Source organism: Nerophis lumbriciformis, linkage group LG30, assembly GCF_033978685.3.
Source record: "Nerophis lumbriciformis linkage group LG30, RoL_Nlum_v2.1, whole genome shotgun sequence".
Lineage (NCBI taxonomy): Eukaryota > Metazoa > Chordata > Actinopteri > Syngnathiformes > Syngnathidae > Nerophis > Nerophis lumbriciformis.
Window position 1 is genome coordinate 19,173,036 of NC_084577.2, and position 19,551 is coordinate 19,192,586.

The 19,551-nt window shown below is 42.1% G+C and overlaps 1 protein-coding gene across 3 annotated transcripts in view; it reads left to right on the forward strand.

Annotated features, from left to right (window-relative positions):
* pde2a (phosphodiesterase 2A) overlaps positions 1-19,551 on the forward strand; it is a 509,748-nt gene that overhangs the window by 93,775 nt on the left and 396,422 nt on the right. The window contains exon 1 of one of the 3 annotated variants that reach the window (XM_061925766.1): positions 7,145-7,599. The exons of the other annotated variants lie outside the window; for them this stretch is intronic. Within the exon in view, the coding sequence (XP_061781750.1) occupies positions 7,565-7,599 (35 nt within the window). The 5' untranslated portion in view covers positions 7,145-7,564. Of the gene's footprint in view, positions 1-7,144; positions 7,600-19,551 lie in introns of those variants that run through there. 3 annotated transcript variants of the gene reach the window in all.

Below are 19,551 nucleotides of genomic sequence, written 5' to 3' on the forward strand. Positions count from 1 at the left end.
GCCTCCTTGAGGGCCGCAGCGGTACTCAGTTGTAACACACTTTCCCCACCACTTGTGGCAGTAATGGAAATGTCAAAACAGAAGACGTCCGGAGCTAAAGTCATGGGGATGTTTCTTAAGCGGCAAAATTACGACTTACTGTAAGTGGTGAGGCTGTATTTTAATTTGTGTCACGGCGCGTGCTCAATCCCGCATGTCGTCTGCGGCGAGCTCTGCCGGCGCCGCCGCTGGCTACGCGCCAGGACACGCCCCTGCTCGCTCTGGCCGCATCGCAATCTGCAATCAACACACCTGGGACTAATGATGGCAAGCAGTATAAAGACCAACGGACCCGTAGATCCTTTGCCGGAACGTAGTTCACTCCCGTAGTCATCGTCATCATCGGCCGTAGTCATCATCATCATCGGCGGTCACCCAAAGCGAGTATGACGATCCTCCTGGTAAGGGGGTATCCCTTTATGGAGGATGCCTGTGCGTGACTTTGTTTAACATGGGGAGACTGGTGCACAGACAGTCACCACACGATCCTTCAATCAATCAATCAATGTTTATTTATGTAGCCCTAAATGACAAGTGTCTCAAAGGGTTGCACAAGCCACAATGACATCCTCGATTCAGAGCCCACATAAGGGCAAGGAAAAACTCAAACCCAGTGGGACGTCAATGTAGATGACTATGAGAAACCTTGGAGAGGACCGCAGATGTGGGTGACCCCCCCCCCACCCCTCTAAAGGAGACCGGATGCAATGGACGTCGAGTGGGTCTAGCATAATATTGTGAAAGTCCAGTCCATAGTGGATCTAACATAATAGTGAGAGTCCAGTCCATAGTGGATCTAACATAATAGTGAGAGTCCAGTCCATAGTGGATCAAACATAATAGTGAGAGTCCAGTCCATAGTGGATCGAACATAATAGTGAGAGTCCAGTCCATAGTGGATCTAACATAATAGTGAGAGTCCAGTCCATATTGGATCAAACATAATAGTGAGAGTCCAGTCCATAGTGGATCAAACATAATAGTGAGAGTCCAGTCCATAGTGGATCTAACATAATAGTGAGAGTCCAGTCCATAGTGGGGCCAGCAGGAGACCATCCCGAGCGGAGACGGGTCAGCAGCGCAGAGATGTCCCCAAGCGATGCACAGACGAGCGGTCCACCCCGGGTCCCGACTCTGGACAGCCAGCACTTCATCCATGGCCACCGGACCTGGGCCCCCCTCCTCCACAAGGGACAGGGGGGCAGAGGACAAAAGAAAAGAAACGGCAGATCAACTGGTCAAAAAAGGGGGTCTATTTAAAGGCTAGAGTATACAAATGAGTTTTAAGATGGGACTTAAATGCTTCTACTGAGGTAGCATCTCTAACTGTTACCGGGAGGGCATTTCATAGTACTGGAGCCCGAATAGAAAACGCTCCTTAACAGATCCAGGTCAGGGTCCAGTGGCATGGAGTCCAAGACGACTGGGGACCCTTTTCTGCTGCAGTCTTCATCCGCCATCCCAGCCGTTGTGACGCTCCACAGGGTTAGCAATCATCCTCCGCCTGTTCCACTGTTGAGGTCTTGGGTTGTTATTTCCCCATAACTTGGCCCACATGGATGTGGGGGCGCCTTCTTCGGCCATCGTAGCCGTTGTGGTGGTTCTTACACCTACCGTCTTTCACCTGCTCCGCCGTTGAGGTCTTCACCGTATCCCTGGCTAGGGGGAAGTCAGGTACTAGGCCTTTGCCAAGGGCCACCTGGGGTAACAGTAGTAGAGGGATTAACCTCCTAGTGCCCCAATACCCCTTAGAGGAGCCTCCACTGCCGGATGCACTTTAACGTCATGCCCAGGACACCCGTAGTAAGCATCCCGTCTCTGGCTTCCCTCCCGTGTACTTGATCTCTCCCTGTGTCTCTATCCAGTTCCCGTGTCTTATGTCCCTTGTGTCTTCCCGCATTGCCTCCAAAGTCTTCTGTGATCAAGCCGTGTGCCTCGACTTCCCTTTGGACTGCCTCCCTCGATCCTCGACCCCCTGCTTGGACACGGACCTCGTTGCTTCTCTCCAGCCCCCTGACTACTTGCTTGCCCACGGACTGCCTTCTCGCCTTGCCCCCTTTGGTCTGACGAAGGATTCCTCCAACATGCACATACAACAAAATCTGGTAATTTTCACATTGTTAACTGTACACATCGTTTTGCACCAAACACTTAGAGTAGCATACACACCCCACACACTCATCAAAAGGTTCAATAAGCCCCTTGAACTGATTCTTGCTTTGGTGTCGTCTCCTTCCATACTTGCCAACCCTCCCGATTTTTCTGGGAGACTCCCGAATTTCAGTGCCCCTCCCGAAAATCTCCCAGGGCAATCATTCTCCTGAATTTCTCCCGATTTTCACCCGGACAACAATAATAAGGGCGTGCCGTGATGGCACTGCCTTTAGCGTCCTCTACAACCTGTCGTCGCGTCCGCTTTTTCACCATACAAACAGCGTGCCGGCCCAGTCACATGGTGTTTGCGGCTTCTACAGACACACGTAAGTGACTGCAAGACATACTTGATCAACAGCCATACAGGTCACACTGAGGGTGACCGTATGAAGAATTTTAACACTGTTACAAATATGCGCCACACTGTGAACCCACACCAAACAAGAATGACAAACACATTTCGGGAGAACATCCGCACCGTAACACAACAGAACAAATACCCAGAATCCTTTGCAGCCCTAACTCTTCCGGGCTACAATGTACACCGCCGCTGCCATCAAACACCCCCCCAACCCCGCCCTACCACACCTCAACCCAGCCCCCCTACATATCAAATACCCCCCGGCCCCCAATCTCCCGAATTCGGAGGTCTCAAGGTTGGCAAGTATGTCTCCTTCCCCCGCCGTACGTAACAATTTGCACTTTAAAGTGCAGTTAAGTTTATTTATTTCAGCGCAACATGGCTGTATGTAAATTAATTTTTTGTCCTATTTATGCAGTGTATATATTACTTATGTTTCTAATCAGCCTGACCTAAACCTAAGGATTATATATTTAAATAAATAATAATCTTTGTGATTAACGCATAGTTTCACATCATTTGACATTTTCTTTTTCAATTCAAGGGGGCGCGAGAGAGTCAATTTTAAGATTTCGTGTTTGGTACTCCCAAATTTTGCCAGACCAGCTTGCAAAAATTGGCACATTTTTTTTGTGCTTGTTAAAGGCCTCAAAAATGCAACTGAAGTTGGATTTTAAAAAAATGGACGGAGCAATTACATTCGGGGTCTCGCAGCCATTAGTGCTCGGGCCGCAATAACACCAAAAATCACAAATCGCAATTGCAACATTAGAGGAAACAATTACAATTACCGTATTTTTCTGACTATAAGTCGCAGTTTTTTTCATAGTTTGGCCGGGGGTGCGATTTATACTCAGGAGCGACTTATGTGTGAAATTATTAACACATTACCGTAAAATATCAAATAATATTATTTAGCTCATTCACATAAGAGACTAGACGTATAAGATTTCATGGGATTTAGCCATTAGGAGTGACAGATTGTTTGGTAAACGTATAGCATGTTCTATATGTCAGTGGTTCTCAACCTTTTTTCAGTGATGTACCCCCTGTGAACATTTTTTTAATTCAAGTACCCCCGAATCAGAGCAAAGCATTTTTGGTTGAAAAAAAGAGAAAAAGAAGTAAAATACAGAACTATGTCATCAGTTTCTGATTTATTAAATTGTATAACAGTGCAAAATATTGCTCATTTGTTGTTTGGAAAAAAAGATATAAGAATAACTAAAAACTTGTTGAAAAATAAACAAGTGATTCAATTATAAATAAAGATTTCTACACATAGAAGTAATCATCAACTTAAAGTGCCCTCTTTGGGGATTGTAATAGAGATCCATCTGGATTCATGAACTTAATTCTAAACATTTATTCACAAAAAAAGAAATCTTTAACATCAATATTTATGGAACATGTCCACAAAAAATCTAGCTGTCAACACTGAATATTGCATTGTTGCATTTCTTTTCACAGTTCTTTTTGATAGACATTTAAAAATAATCTCACGTACCCCTTGGCATACCTTCAAGTACCCCCAGGGGTACGCGTACCCCCATTTGAGAACCACTGCTATATGTTATAGTTATTTGAATGACTCTTACCATAATATGTTACGTTAACATACCAGGCACGTTCTCAGTTGGTTATTTATGCGTCATATAACGTACACTTATTCAGCCTGTTGTTCACTATTCTTTATTTATTTTAAATTCCCTTTCAAATGTCTATTCTTGGTGTTGGGTTTTATCAAATAAATTTCCCCCAAAAATGCGACTTATATATGTTTTTTTCCTTCTTTATTATGCATTTTCGGCCGGTGCGACTTATACTCCGGTGCGACTTATACGCCGAAAAATGCGGTAGATGCTTTCTCAAATTGTTCTGAGCCTCTCAATTTCAACCTGGTTCCTCCTATCCGGCAAGTATTTTCCATGGCGAGATAATTAGGAGGAGAATTTAGCAGTTTTGGTGACTGAACCACACAGGAAGTGTGATCTTAAGCACGGTGACTGAATTTAATGAGGCCGGTTTAGCCTCCCTCTCTTTAACACTGAACCCTTCATTAACGATGACAAAAGACTAACTCTGCCCCCGGGTGCAGTACGAGTGTGTAATAAGAATCTCCAGCTAAGCTAAGCAGCCAATTAGATACTTTATCTTAAGACTTGAACTCCTTTTTCTTACCGCTGCAATGCACGTTTGCATCAGCAGCTACTCGCGTTACGGCGTTTGAGGAAAAACTGACCGAGTTGACAAGACCGAAGGTTAATCGCCCGCCTGCACAACATCTCACAATATTACACGCACACAAATCAGTCAACGCAAAGTCTCTTTTCCTCGACTCAGGCACACTTTGTAGAGGTTGGTGGTGCGTTCTAACGCCTTACACTGCGAGTCATTTGTCAACATTAGTTTCCTGAAAGGGACAGCTCACTGATAAGCAAGAGCTGGCATTTTACACAATCACCGTCATTCATTATTAATAGCTGTCATTGAGTTATGGCGTGCGGGGGGAATACAGAGAAGGGGGCGTCATGAGAAATTGAGATGCTCAAAAAGCAATTATGACAATGTCCCTAGAATCTGTCATAACGGGAAATATACTTCATTCATAATGTAATTTATTTAGTGGCCTGCACTGTGGTGGCAGTACACAGTACACTGGCTTCACAATACGTTCTATTAACACGTCTATATGTTTATATGTATAACGGATAAACCACAGAAACGTCGACTATGTATGTATGTAACGGACTGTCTGATTGTGGCGGTCCGCTCCCTGTATGATCAGTGTCAGAGCTTGGTCCGCATTGCCGGCAGTAAGTCGGACCCGTTTCCAGTGAGGGTTGGACTCCGCCAAGGCTGCCCTTTGTCACCGATTCTGTTCAGAACCTATATGGACAGAATTTCTAGGCGCAGTCAGGGTGTTGAGGGTATCCGGTTTGGTGGCTGCAAGATTAGGTCTCTGCTTTTTGCAGATGATGTGGTCCTGATGGCTTCATCTGGCCAGGATCTTCAGCTCTCACTGGATCTGTTCGCAGCCGAGTGTGAAGCGACTGAGATGAGAATCAGCACCTCCAAGTCCGAGTCCATGGTTCTCGCCCGGAAAAGGGTGGAGTGCCATCTCCGGGTTGGGGAGGAGATCTTGCCCCAGGTGGAGGAGTTCAAGTACCTCGGAGTCTTGTTCACGAGTGAGGGAAGAGTGGATCGTGAGATCGACAGGCGGATCGGTGCGGCGTCTTCAGTAATGCGGACGCTGTATCGATCCGTTGTGGTGAAGAAGGAGCTGAGCCGGAAGGCAAAGCTCTCGATTTACCGGTCGATCTACGTTCCCATCCTCACCTATGGTCATGAGCTTTGGGTCATGACCGAAAGGACAAGATTACGGGTACAAGCGGCCGAAATGAGTTTCCTCCGCCGGGTGGCGGGGCTCTCCCTTAGAGATAGGGTGAGAAGCTCTGTCATCCGGGGGGAGCTCAAAGTAAAGCCGCTGCTCCTCCACATCGAGAGTAGCCAGATGAGGTGGTTCGGGCATCTGGTCAGGATGCCACCCGACCGCCTCCCTAGGGAGGTGTTTCGGGGAGGCCACGGGGAAGACCCAGGACACGTTGGGAAGACTATCTCTCCCGGCTGGCTTGGGAACGCCTCGGGATCCCCCGGGAGGAGCTGGACGAAGTGGCTGGGGAGAGGGAAGCCTGGGCTTCCCTGCTTAGCCTGCTGCCCCCGCGACCCGACCTCGGATAAGCGGAAGAAGATGGATGGATGGATGGATATATATAAATCCCAATGGGCCATACCACAGAAGGTGGTTGAGAACAACAGGGCCAAGGTTCTGTGGGACTTCAGCTTCCAGACTGGTTGGGTAGCTTCTGGCTACCCAACCAGACATAGTGGTGGTGGACAAAGCCCGGTTGGTAGAGTGGCCGTGCCAGGAACTTGAGGGTTCCAGGTTCGATCCCCGCTTCCGCCATCCTAGTCACTGCCGTTGTGTCCTTGGGTAAGACACTTTACCCACCTGCTCCCAGTGCCACCCACACTGGTTTAAATGTAACTTAGATGTATCACAAGTGCGTACCGCTGTGGCATATACTGACCGCAGCTGAGAAACAGATATTTTTTGCAGCCCTGTGGGTTTTGCTCTCAGTCCAACAATGGGCGCCGGTCTTATGGTTAACAAACACTGATCTATAGAACAAAAGGTAAGATAACAATGTTTTTTTCCCCTCTGTCTTTAATTTGGCCATACAGTCTCACTGAGAACTGCTCATACACATTAGTAGGTCATGGAGGAAAGGGGTTCAAATCCCAACCGATTAATGGTAACACATAATTATATAATTTTTCTTGTCAACAATTTTTCTTGCCCTCAGTAAGAAACATTATATTTTGTATTAAGAATGTGTGTAATAATAATAATAATAATAATAATAATAATAATAATAATAATAATATATTGTATTTATAAAAAGCAACCTCAAAGTGCTACAGTGTATTAAAAAAAATAATACAATTAAAAAATTAAAATTAAAAGATAACACAAATAAATAAAAATAAAAACTAGAACAGACACTAGTATACATATATCTAAAAAAAAAAAAAGTATTTTTAATATAGCAAGAAGCTGTTGACAAGCTCTGCCAAATGTGCAAACAAAGGAGGTAGATACAAGTAATAATTCACTTAAGTGTACAGTTTGTGTACAGTGTTGATGCCTTTGTACATATTAGATATGCTGTGTTTTCTTCCTGATATGAGCGAGTGTTGGGTTCATGAGCAAGGGCACCTGTACGTGTGCCAATGTGGGCGTGGTTTCCTGTTTTTTTTAATGTAGACACCTTTGATAAGCGTACGTGGGCGTGGTCTCTGGCTTGTTAGCAGAATGAGAACACCTGTGTGCCGTGTGGGTTTGCTGGAGTGAAACTTTTCCTGTGACCGTGTTCTCGACCTGTTCTGACAGTTGTTGACTGTGTTGTATGGATTACTTCAGTGGATCATGTCACGCAGCTGCTGATTATGTATCCTGGCATCGCGGGAAGTGCGGCACACGAGTAAGTGACTTGTTAGTTGTGCATTGGAGCAATAAATGCAGTGTTCTTATGCAATGAGTCAGCTTGACGCGTTTTTAGTGTTTTGAATACAAAACCCCAAACCAGTGAAGTTGGCACGTTGTGTAATTCGTAAATAAAAACAGAATACAATGATTTGCAAATCCTTTTCAACTTATATTCAATTGAATAGACTGCAAAGACAAGATATTTAATGTTCAAACTGAGAAATTAAATTTTTTTTTGCTAATAATTATTAACTTAGAATTTAATGTCAGCAACACATTGCAAAAAAGTTGGCACAGGGGTATTTTTACCACTGTGTTACATGGCCTTTCCTTTTAACAACACTCCGTAAACCTTTGGTCACTGAGGAGACCAATTTTTGAAGCTTTTCAGGTGGAATTCTTTCCCGTTCTTGCTTGATGTATAGCTTAAGTTTTTCAACAGTCCGGCGTCTCCGTTGTCGTATTTTAGGCTTCATATTGCGTCACACATTTTCAGTGGGAGACAGGTCTGGACTACAGGCAGGCCAGTCTAGTACCCGCACTCTTTTACTATGAAGACACGCTGTTGCAACACGTGGCTTGGCATTGTCTTGCTGAAATAAGCAGGGGCGTTCATGATAACGTTGCTTGGATGGCAACATATGTTGCTCCAAAACCTGTATGTACCTTTCAGCATTAATGGCGCCTTCACAGATGTGTAAGTTACCCATGTCTTGGGCACTAATACACCCCCATACCATCACAGATGCTGGCTTTTCAACTTTGCGCCTATAACAATCCGGATGGTTCTTTTCCTCTTTGTTCCGGAAAACACGACGTCCACAGTCTCCAAAAACTATTTGAAATGTGGACTCCTCAGACCACAGAACACTTTTCCACTTTGTATCAGTCCATCTTAGATGAGCTCAGGCCCAGCGAAGCCGACGGCGTTTCTGGGTGTTGTTGATAAACGGTTTTCGCCTTCCATAGGAGCGTTTTGACTTGCACTTACAGATGTAGCGACCAACTGTAGTTACTGACAGTGGGTTTCTGAAGTGTTCCTGAGCCCATGTGGTGATATCCTTTACACACTGATGTCGCTTGTTGATGCAGAACAGCCTGAGGGATCGAAGGTCACGGGCTTAGCTGATTACGTGCAGTGATTTCTCCAGATTCTCTGAACCCTTTGAAGATATTACGGACCGCAGATGGTGAAATCCCTAAATTCCTTGCAATAGCTGGTTGAGAGGTTTTTCTTAAACTGTTCAACAATTTGCTCACGCATTTGTTGACAAAGTGGTGACCCTCACCCCATCCTTGTTTGTGAATGACTGAGCATTTCATGGAAGCTGCTTTTATACCCAATCATGGCACCCACCTGTTCCCAATTTGCCTGTTCACCTGTGGGATGTTCCAAATAAGTGTTTGATGAGCATTCCTCAACTTTATCAGTATTTATTGCCACCTTTCCCAACTTCTTTGTCACGTGTTGCTGGCATCAAATTCTAAAGTTAATGATTATTTGCCAAAAAATAAAGTTTATCAGTTTGAACATCAAATATGTTGTCTTTGTAGCATATTCAACTAAATATGGGTTGAAAATGATTTGCAATTCATTGTATTCCGTTTATATTTACATCTAACACAATTTCTCAACTCATATGGAAACAGGGTTTGTAGATGAGCTTGGGTTTCTGGGTGTTGTTGATAGGTGGCTTTCGCTTTTGCATAGTAGAGTTTTAACTTGCACTTACAGATGTAGTGACCAACTGTAGTTACTGACAGTAGTTTTCTGAAGTGTTCCTGAGCCCATGTGGTGATATCCTTTACACACTGATATCGCTTTTTGATGCAGTACCGCCTGAGGGATCGAAGGTCCGTAATATCATCGCTTACGTGCAGTGATTTCTCCAGATTCTCTGAACCTTTTGATGATATTACGGACCGTAGATGGTGAAATCCCTGAATTCCTTGCAATAGCTCCTTGGTAAATGTTGTTCTTAAACTGTTGGACAATTGTCTCACGCATTTGTTCACAAAGTGGTGACCCTCGCCTCATCCTTGTTTGTGAATGACTGAGCATTTCATGGAAGCTGCTTTTATACCCAATCATGGCACCCACCTGTTCCCTAATTAGCCTGTTCACCTGTGGGATGTTCCAAATAAGTGTTTGATGAGCATTCCTCAACTTTCTCAGTTTTTTTTGCCACTTGTGCCAGCTTTTTTTGAAACATGTTGCAGACATCAAATTCCAAATGAGCTAATATTTGCAAAAAAAAAACAAGGTTTCCAGTTTGAACGTTAAATATCTTGTCTTTGCAGTCTATTCAATTGAATATAAGTTGAAAAATATTTGCAAATCATTGTATTCTGTTTTTATTTACGATTTACTCAACATGTCAACTTCACTGGTTTTGGGTTTTGTAGGTTACATAGGTTTAGCATAATTGTTAGAATTAATTAAAATGATAAATGATTGATACAACTGTTGTTGGGCCCTCTCTATTTTCTTTGAAGTCATAATATTCCATCATATTTGCGATCGAATTTAAAGGTTATTCAATTTTCAAAAGGCTGGTAATTGACTGCTTTCTCTGTGATGTCAAACCGTGTCCACTTAATCACTTCCAGGGTGGATCTTTACTTCCACTCGCCGTGTTCGCCAATGAAATAATATGTAAACAAGTCAATAATGAAAGGAAAGGTGAGGTTCATGTTTTATTATTATGGATTTGTGTAATGTCTTTGACTAATGTGAAGTGTGCGATCGATAGATTTCAGTCTGTAGTGGTCTGTGATTACGTTGGCGTTACGGTTGCAAACTCCCTGAAAAAGAATGTAATTGTATTTTTTGCTGTATTGCTACAGAGGGTTTTTGTACATGACGTCACAAAAAGCTAGAGATTTTAACTACTTCATTAATTAATTTTTAAATGTAGTCAACCTACCCAAGTTTCCACTGTATATCAATGGACAGGGGCGTAGCACCGAATTATGGGCCCCCTTACACAAGACCCCTAAAGGGCCCCCCATCTCACCCTAAGCCCGACATCGCCGCCCCATACACACACTTGGTATGTTTACAAAAACAACTTATTGAATGGATTTGGTTGAAACCAGCTTTTTAATACACTTAATTAGGTGTTTGAAGTGGAAGAAGTGTCAAAAGATGGCGCTAACTGTTTTAATGACATTGAGACTTTACTTCAATCAACAACAGAGCAGTATCTCCTCATTCGTGGCTCACTAGTGCAACAACACTCGAAATGTGTCCAGTGAAAAACTGTCCGACTCGCGGAACTCTCTAATAACTAAAGTTCCTTGGGTGAATAATGTAAACCCACGATACCGGTAGTTTTTAGCGCTTCCATGGCGAGTTTATTGACAGATATAAGTAAGAACTATACTACTTTTTATTAGAAATGGCAACAGCGGAGGATGAATGTCCCACAATAACAAGATAGAGAAAAAGAAGAAGCTTATCGACTGCAGAATCGCCACGGACTACAGTGGCGGACGTACGCAAATTTTTAGGACTTATACAGATCAGAAGGTAAGAAAAGTTGGTTTTGCATAATATCGCGAAACAAAACGCCAGATAATGTCTTACCTTATACACAAACCATAATAATACTCGTATGTTTACATCAAATTCATCAAATTCCGCTGACAATTAAATTACATTAAATTTAATTTAATTTAATAAAATTGGATTTAATTTAATTTAATCAAACTTGATTTACCAGAAGTGGATCCTGAGTTTGAATCAACAAACACTTCTGTACTGATTTTTTTTTTTTTTTTTTACACTGAATTTATGTAACTACATTTTTTGCATCATGTTTTGTTTACATCAAATTTCGCTGACAATTAAATTAAATTGAATAAAATGTATTTTATTTCAATGTAATTTAATTAAACTTAATTTACTGTATGTACTGATTTTTTTTTTACACTGAATTTATTTAACTGAATTTTTTGTGTTTTGTTTTTTTAAACATACTTTATTTATTTTACATCAAATACTGCTGACAGTTAAATTAAATTACATTAAATGTATGTTGTATGTTGAAGCACATCAAACGGTGCAGTCTACACGTATCTCTTATGTTTGACTGCCATCTACCGCTCACACTTATCATTACACCATGTACCAAATAAAATAGCTTCGAAGTGGGTAAGGTCAACCAAACTTATTCCTTACATTAGGCGCACCGGGTTATAAGGTGCACTGTTGAGTTTTGAGATAAAAAAATAATTTAAGTGCGCCTTATAGTCCGTAAAATATGGTATATATTGACATTTCCCTGCAATATTTGTATTTTATATAAACATTTATGATGTCATTTTTTTTTTTTATAACTTGCATATTTAAATGACCGCAAAAAAAATAAAAGCCTTTTTTCGAATTTCACAATTGAGTGAGTTTGTGAACATATCGTGTTGTTGTTAAAGTAAAAAAAAAGTTAAATTACCCATGATTGTCACGCACACACTAGGTGTGGCGAAATTATTCTCTGCATTTGACCCATCACCCTTGATCACACCCTGGGGGGTGAGGGGAGCAGTGAGCAGCAGCGGTGGCCACGCCCGGGAATAATTTTTTGGTGATTTAACCCCCAATTCCAACCCTTGATGCTGAGTGCCAAGCAGATTTTAGAAAAAGGCTCTGCTTACCTTGTTTATGTTTGGCCAACAATTGAGTCTGTCCAGAAGAGTGCAAGAGGTGTCCAATTCTCAGCGTGTCGCACCGGACGAAGCCCCCAAATTGTTGCGTTTTGGACCAGTTGTTCCTCCCAGGGAATTCAAGATTCTGGTCGCTCCCAAGCTCTTTACGACACTTAAAGCTGAGTAGAAGAACCACCAGAGACAGAATAGGTATTTTGTAATATATTTGCAAAGCTTGGTAAATATAATGAGACCAGTCCAGCATAGAACATTCAATCGCGCAGCTAAGATGGTCTGATCTAAAATATGGAAACCTTCTATTCTATAAAGTCTCTCTCCCTCCCACCCTCGCTGTCTTGTCTTTCCAGCCCAAACACATGCCCATTGTCCTCCGCAGCTGGACACAAGAAGAGATAAGGAGAAGGATTATCTCTCCTCCTTACATTCCATATTCAAGGTTAGCACACAGTATTTGCAGACAACCAAAAGACCACAATTGGAAGAAAAACACTAGCTGTTTTGTAATATGATTATAAAAATAAAGAAGTAACACTTAAATACGGATATATGAAAATATCTGCCTCCGACAGTGCCAAGCAGGGAGGTAATGGGTCCCATTTTTATAGTCTTTGGTATGACTCGGCCGGGGTTTGAACTCACAACCTACCGATCTCAGTTGTTGGTGAAACCGTGTTGGACACGAACGTTTCAGCTTGAAGCTTTTATTCTGTGTGTTTAGAGTGTATTTATGTCAACACGTGTGTGTGTGTGTGTGTGTTTGTGTGTGCGCACACATAGGCGCTCTTATCTGCAGTGTCACACGGCTACTGAACCAACAAACTCGCCGACGCCTAATCATTTCCAACACCACCCCGCTGTTGACTCTGACAAGCGGATATAAACGCACGTTTAATTTCTTTCCTGGTGTATTAATTGATTGTAGGGAGAAGCGTTATTAAAGTCGCCGGACATGTCTGGCGTACATGTTTACTGCTGCCGTGCAGCTCTCTGCGGGTGTTGCCAGCATGCTGTGCGGAATGAAAAGTGAAATAATCATGCATTTGATTAAAGACGGACCGCACTGAAGGACAATCAGACTGCTGTTTATCTTGATGAACTACCAGCAGGTGGTGTGGAGCCTGAGAGGCTAACAGATGTGTCATTAGCAACAATGGATCACCGGGACTCAACCGCTTCGGTCGTAAAATAACATATGTAATGATATCGTTCAAAGCGATAATAATGGCGCTATTAAACTTGTGTCCGGTTAAAACAGCAAGCTGTAGACAGCCATCAATCTTATCACTGATTGTATGTGTACTGCAAAAGTAACATAGATAATAATAAAGAGGCCCTATTAAGTATTGATTGTTTGTATGAATATAGACCATTCATCGGCAGTGCGATTTATAATCCCTATGGTTCGGAAAATACAGTATATCGTTTTGCTCTATTTTCAATTGTTGCTGCTTAATGAACAATGTCATTTTTTGAGGATTTTTCAAGTGTCCAAATACTTTTAGTGACCTTTTCTTTGTTTTTGTTTTTTTTCCACATTTGTTTATAGGGTTTTTATAGACATCCAATTGACAAAAGTAAACACAAATAAATGCTGTCAACACTAAAAGTAAAATTTAACATTTTAAAACTACTATATATATATATATATATATATATATATATATATATATATATATGTATGTATGTATGTGTGGGGAAAAAAATCACAAGACTATTTCATCTCTACAGGCCTGTTTCATGAGGGGGGGTACCCTCAATCCTGATGATTGAGGGTACCCCCCCTCATGAAACAGGCCTGTAGAGATGAAATAGTCATGTGATTTTTTTCCCACACATACATATATTGCGCTCTACTACGGTATCGAGCACTATTTTTTGGATAACCTTATTAATACATATATATATATATATATATATATATATATATATATATATATATATATATATATAATTAGAGATACGCGGATAGGCAATTATTTCATCCGCAACCGCATCACAAAAGTCGTCAACCATCCGCCATCCGCCATCCACCCGAATCAACATTTTATCAAAACCGCACCCGCCCGTTGTTATATATCTAATATAGACGATGCAAGGCATTAGTGAGGTTATAAAGCTTTTGCCTGTTAAAGAAAGGTGACTGATCCAATGAAGCAGAGACATTCAATGCGTGCCACGCATCTCTTGGCCACGCATTCGTGGCTAAGAGATATTAATGCGTGATAATATTATTTATCATTATTATAATATTATTGTCATTTCCATTAAGAAAGTGTTGACTATTGTTGCCAATGCCCTCAGATAGTGCGTTCCTCACACTTTGTGTGCGCAGTTGCAGCAAGCCGAACGAGGCTTTTAAGAAGTTAAAAAAATGTTTTAGAAAGACTAGGCCTATATTTTCGTTAGGTAAAATTTTTTTTTATTTATTTCAATGAATATTAACTTGTTAACGTTATAATGCTCAAATAGGGACGAGGGCGGAGTGCACAGTGAAGCAGTGAACAATTTTGCGACAAAGATGAACCTTAATTGATTGATCTGCAGCCATGACAAAATATCAGACAATCTCCATTGTCAACGACAGGCAGGAAAATAAAGATAAACACATAGCCTATGTTGTAGGCATAGGCTCATACGTTTTTAAGTTGAAATAAAAAAATAAATAAAAAATGTGCCTCATAAGCCAATCACGCGCACAAACTTAAATTATACAATAACATATGTATGTCATCTCTATTTAAACAAAAATAAATTTAATAAATAATAATAATAAATTACCTGCAACTTATTGGCCAAGGCAAATAGCCGAAGGGGGGAAATCAAACCCATCTGAGTGCACTTTATCATCAAACTTGAATTATAATGAAAATAGACGATCGCGACAAACAAAGCCGGCTAAATAGCCTTACATTGTCGCCAATCGGAGATGCGCTTCACTTGAAAGCGAGGTCAAATAATTATTCACATATACCGTATTTTCCGCACTATAAGGCGCACCGGATTATTAGCCGCACCTTCTATGAATTACATATTTCATAATTTTGTCCACCAATAAGCCGCCCCGGACTAAAAGCCGCGCCTACGCTGCGCTAAAGTGAATGTCAAAAAAACGCTGCGCTAAAGTGAATGTCAAAAAAACAGTCAGATAGTTCAGTCAAACTTTAATAATATATTGAAAACCAGCGTTCTAACAACTCTGTCCCAAAATGTACGCAAATGTGCAATCACAAACATAGTAAAATTCAAAATGGTGTAGAGCAATAAATAGCAACATAATGTTGCTCGAACGTTAATGTCACAACACACAAAATAAACATAGCGCTCACCTTCTGAAGTTATTCTTCATTCGTAAATCCTTCGAATTCTTCGTCTTCGGTGTCCGAATTGAAAAGTTGCGCAAGCGTGGGATCCAAAAATGGCCGGTTCCGTCTCGTAGAAGTCATCGGGAGTCAGTGTCGCTGTTGTTGTGCAGCAGTTCTGTGAATCCTGCCTTCCGGAAAGCTCGGACCACAGTTGTGACCGAAACTATCTGCCCAGGCATTTACGATCCACTGGCAGATGTTGGCGTATGTCGACCGGCGCTATCTGCCCGTCTTAGTGAAGGTGTGTTCGCCTTCGGAGCTGTGTGAAAAAAGCCACCCGGCCTCTTCGCGTAAACTTCCCTTAACCACTCGCTCATCTTTTCTTCATCCATCCATCCCTTCGAGTTAGCTTTTATGATGACGCCGGCTGGAAAGGTCTCTTTTGGATGGGTGGAAGTTAGCATGGCAAGCTAGAACCACAGTGAAGGATGACTCCTCATTCCCTGTGGTGCGAATATTCACCGTACGTGCTCCCGTTCCACAGTGCAGTTCACAGGAATATCAGTTGCTGTGAAATACGGTAGTAATCCGTGTGCGGATGGAGAGATTGCGTCTTTTTATGATCCGGATCCTTGTCGCGTAGTAGGAGCCATTTTGTGGTCTTTACAGATGTAAACAGGAAATGAAACGTACGGTGATATCCGCGCGTTTTTTCTTCTTCTTCCGGGGGCGGGTGAAGCGCTTCCTGTTCTATGGGGGCGGGTGAAGCGCTTCCTGTTCTATGGGGGCGGGTGCTTTCCTTGGCGGTTGCTTGCGTAGAAGAAGAAGCGCTTCCTGTTCTACCGGGAAAAAAGATGGCGGCTGTTTACCGAAGTTGCGAGACCGAAACTTTATGAAAATGAATCGTAATAAAGCGCACCGGGTTATTAGGCGCACTGTCAGCTTTTGAGAAAAATTGTGGTTTTTAGGTGCGCCTTATAGTGCGGAAAATACGGTAGTAGTATATCTCGAATAGAAAAAAAAACACAATAAACAACGCAATTGCCTTAATTCCTTTGCATTGTAGTGCGCCCAAACAACACGTAACCATCAAAATTATTTAGCTGACCGAACTCAATATAGGTTAGACATGGTCTTATTTGGTATAGCCTATAGGTAACGTAGACTAATTCGTTTAACATATCCAACCGTATGTCTACTTACTTTTTTTTTTGTTAGCACTATGCAGGAATAAAATGGCATCTACAGTGCCAGGATTCATGCGAGAGCGCCTGGCCTCTAAAATGCGCCCTGCTCCGCTGAAGGAGCGCTCACTTGCGCCACTTGTTGCTGGGACGCGGTGCCTGATGAATTATTGACTGTTTCAAAGAGTGCTGCTCGTTTTTCGTATGTGGGTAACAACATTTAACTATGTATATATATTTCCGAATTGGTTCAACCGCCAACCGCCCGCATCTATTTAAAATCTATTTTTACCCGCCCGACCCGCGGTTTATCCGCGGACTCCGCGGTTGTGTCCGCAAACCGCGCATCTCTAATATATATATATATATATATATATATATATATGTATATATATATTAGTTATATATATATATATATATACATACAGTACAGGCCAAAAGTTTGGATTGATTGAGACTTTTATTAGTTGCGCTGATTTCTGTTTTGCACACGCTTGGCATTCTCTCAATGAGCTTCAACCTGAAAGGGTTTTCACTTCACAGGTGTAATAGTTTTGATGCCTTCAGTGACAATCTACAACGTGTCCGGAAGCGACTGTCAAAGCGGCTTGAAGATGATGTGTAAAACATAATCTATGAAACATTTTGACCAAAGAACCACCATTACATGTTATGTAGACCACAAGGAAGTGTTTTACATTTAGAATTAAAAAAAAAAAAAAAATATGATCCCTTTAATGCACCCTATAATCCGGTGCGCCTTTTGTATGGAAATAGACCCGACTAGACCCGCTCATCGGCAGTACGCCTTATAATCCGGTGCGCCCTATGGTCCGGACTTCCATGCCTTTTGGGTGAATTATTATTGTTTATTAAGCCCCTACTAGTCTTTCTAGGACATCTGTAGCTGCTGTAACCTTCAATTAACGCCCGTGACGTGTTTTGTATTTACTCTTTACTTCCATGCATTGAAGGGTGCTTTGTTGTGCTCAGGCTGCAGCAGTTTGTGGTCTGTTTGTTTGTCTACTTTCACTTGTCAGCACATAAGCCAGTGTGTTATCATGTCTGAGCTGGGTGGTTGCAGATGAGCTTCCGCGCGCGTCACCCCTTTGCATTAATGTGAGGGACTGTCTGCTAAATAAATAAAGACGAGCCCACGCGCGCACTGGGAGTGACGATTAAGTGGGGGCGAAAATGAAGGAAGAGCCGAGCATCGAGTAAAGGACGTGTGGATAAGCTGCAGTGACCCTGGTGTCAACCTATCATTTATTCCCACCTGCCTCCTAAGTCTGCTTCTAGACTTTCTTACAATTGAGATATAAGTGGTGGTAAAGGAGATTATCATCTACTGCATGGGTGTCAAACTCTGGCCCGCGGGCCAAATTTCATTTGGCCCTTGAGGCGATATCAAATTAACATTAGAGCTGGCCCGCCGGTATTATACTACTCATACTTGCCCCTCCCGAAAATCTCCCGGGGCAACTATTCTCCTGAATTTCTGACCGGTCAACATTATTGGGGGCGTGCCTTAAAGGCACTGCCTTCAACGTCCTCTACAACCTGTCGTCACGTCAGCTTTTCCTCCATACAAACAGCGTGCCGGCCTAGTCACATATTACATGCAGCTTTTACACACACATAAGTGAATGCAAGCATACTTGATCAACAGCCATACAGGTCACACTGAGGGTGGCCGTATAAACAACTTTAACACTTTAACAAATATGCGCCACACTGTGAACCCACACCAAACAAGAATGACAAACACGTTTCGGGAGAACATCCGCACCGAAACACAACATAAACACAACAGAACAAATACCCAGAACCCCTTGCAGCACTAACTCTTCCGGGACGCCACAATATACACCCCCCCGCTACCACCAAACCCCGCCCCCGCCCACCAAGTTAATGTTGATATTTACCTCAGAAGGCTGCAAATAGAAAAGAGGCATTCAATTTTTTATTTAATCCGTGTAGTAAACTGAGCAATAATTAACGTTTTATTCATGCACTTTCTCTTGCTACTTCAAGGCTTGAATGTTTGATTCATTCATTATTGTTGTTTTATTGTCAAATTTATTATTAGCCTGTGGAAAAAGTTAATGTTGATATTTACCTCAGAAGGCTGCAAACAGAAAAGAGGCATTCAATTTTCATTTAAATGTTATTTGATATACCATTGATATTTTTTATTATTATTATTTGAAACTGGATTTTGCATGTCACTATAAAGTTATATAAGCCTTGCTTGTTCAATATTTAATGCAAAACTTGTTTGGGTCCCTATTAAAAGGTTAATTTGTTCAACCTTGGCCCGCGGCTTTGTTCAGTTTTACATTTTGGCCCACTCTGTATTTGAGTTTGACACCCCTGATCTACTGTGTATGTTTTTTTTTGTAATGACACATAGAAATGATCTCACCGGCGGCCATTCCTCATTCTTGCCCTGACAGTGCTGGAAAAAAGTGGGGTTGGGCCGCTAAACAATTTTATATTTTGTTGCTTCGATGATTCGTTCAATGGGTTTAACTAATAAAAAGTCAGCAAGGCTGTTCCGTAAGAGCGCACACCAGAGCGATGTAGGTCACGCTGCGGATGGTGTGTGAGTGCTGAAGGGGTCGGCTCAAAGAAGAGGGGAAAGAGAGCAAAGGGCCCAAAGAAGACAAGAACTAGAAAATCTATCAAAGGTTTTGCGATCGTTTGAACGTGAAAAAGACGGACATGGTGGTAGAATCTTTGTACCGTCAAACAGAGCTGGCATTTCGCAATATCACTAGATCGATGATGCAG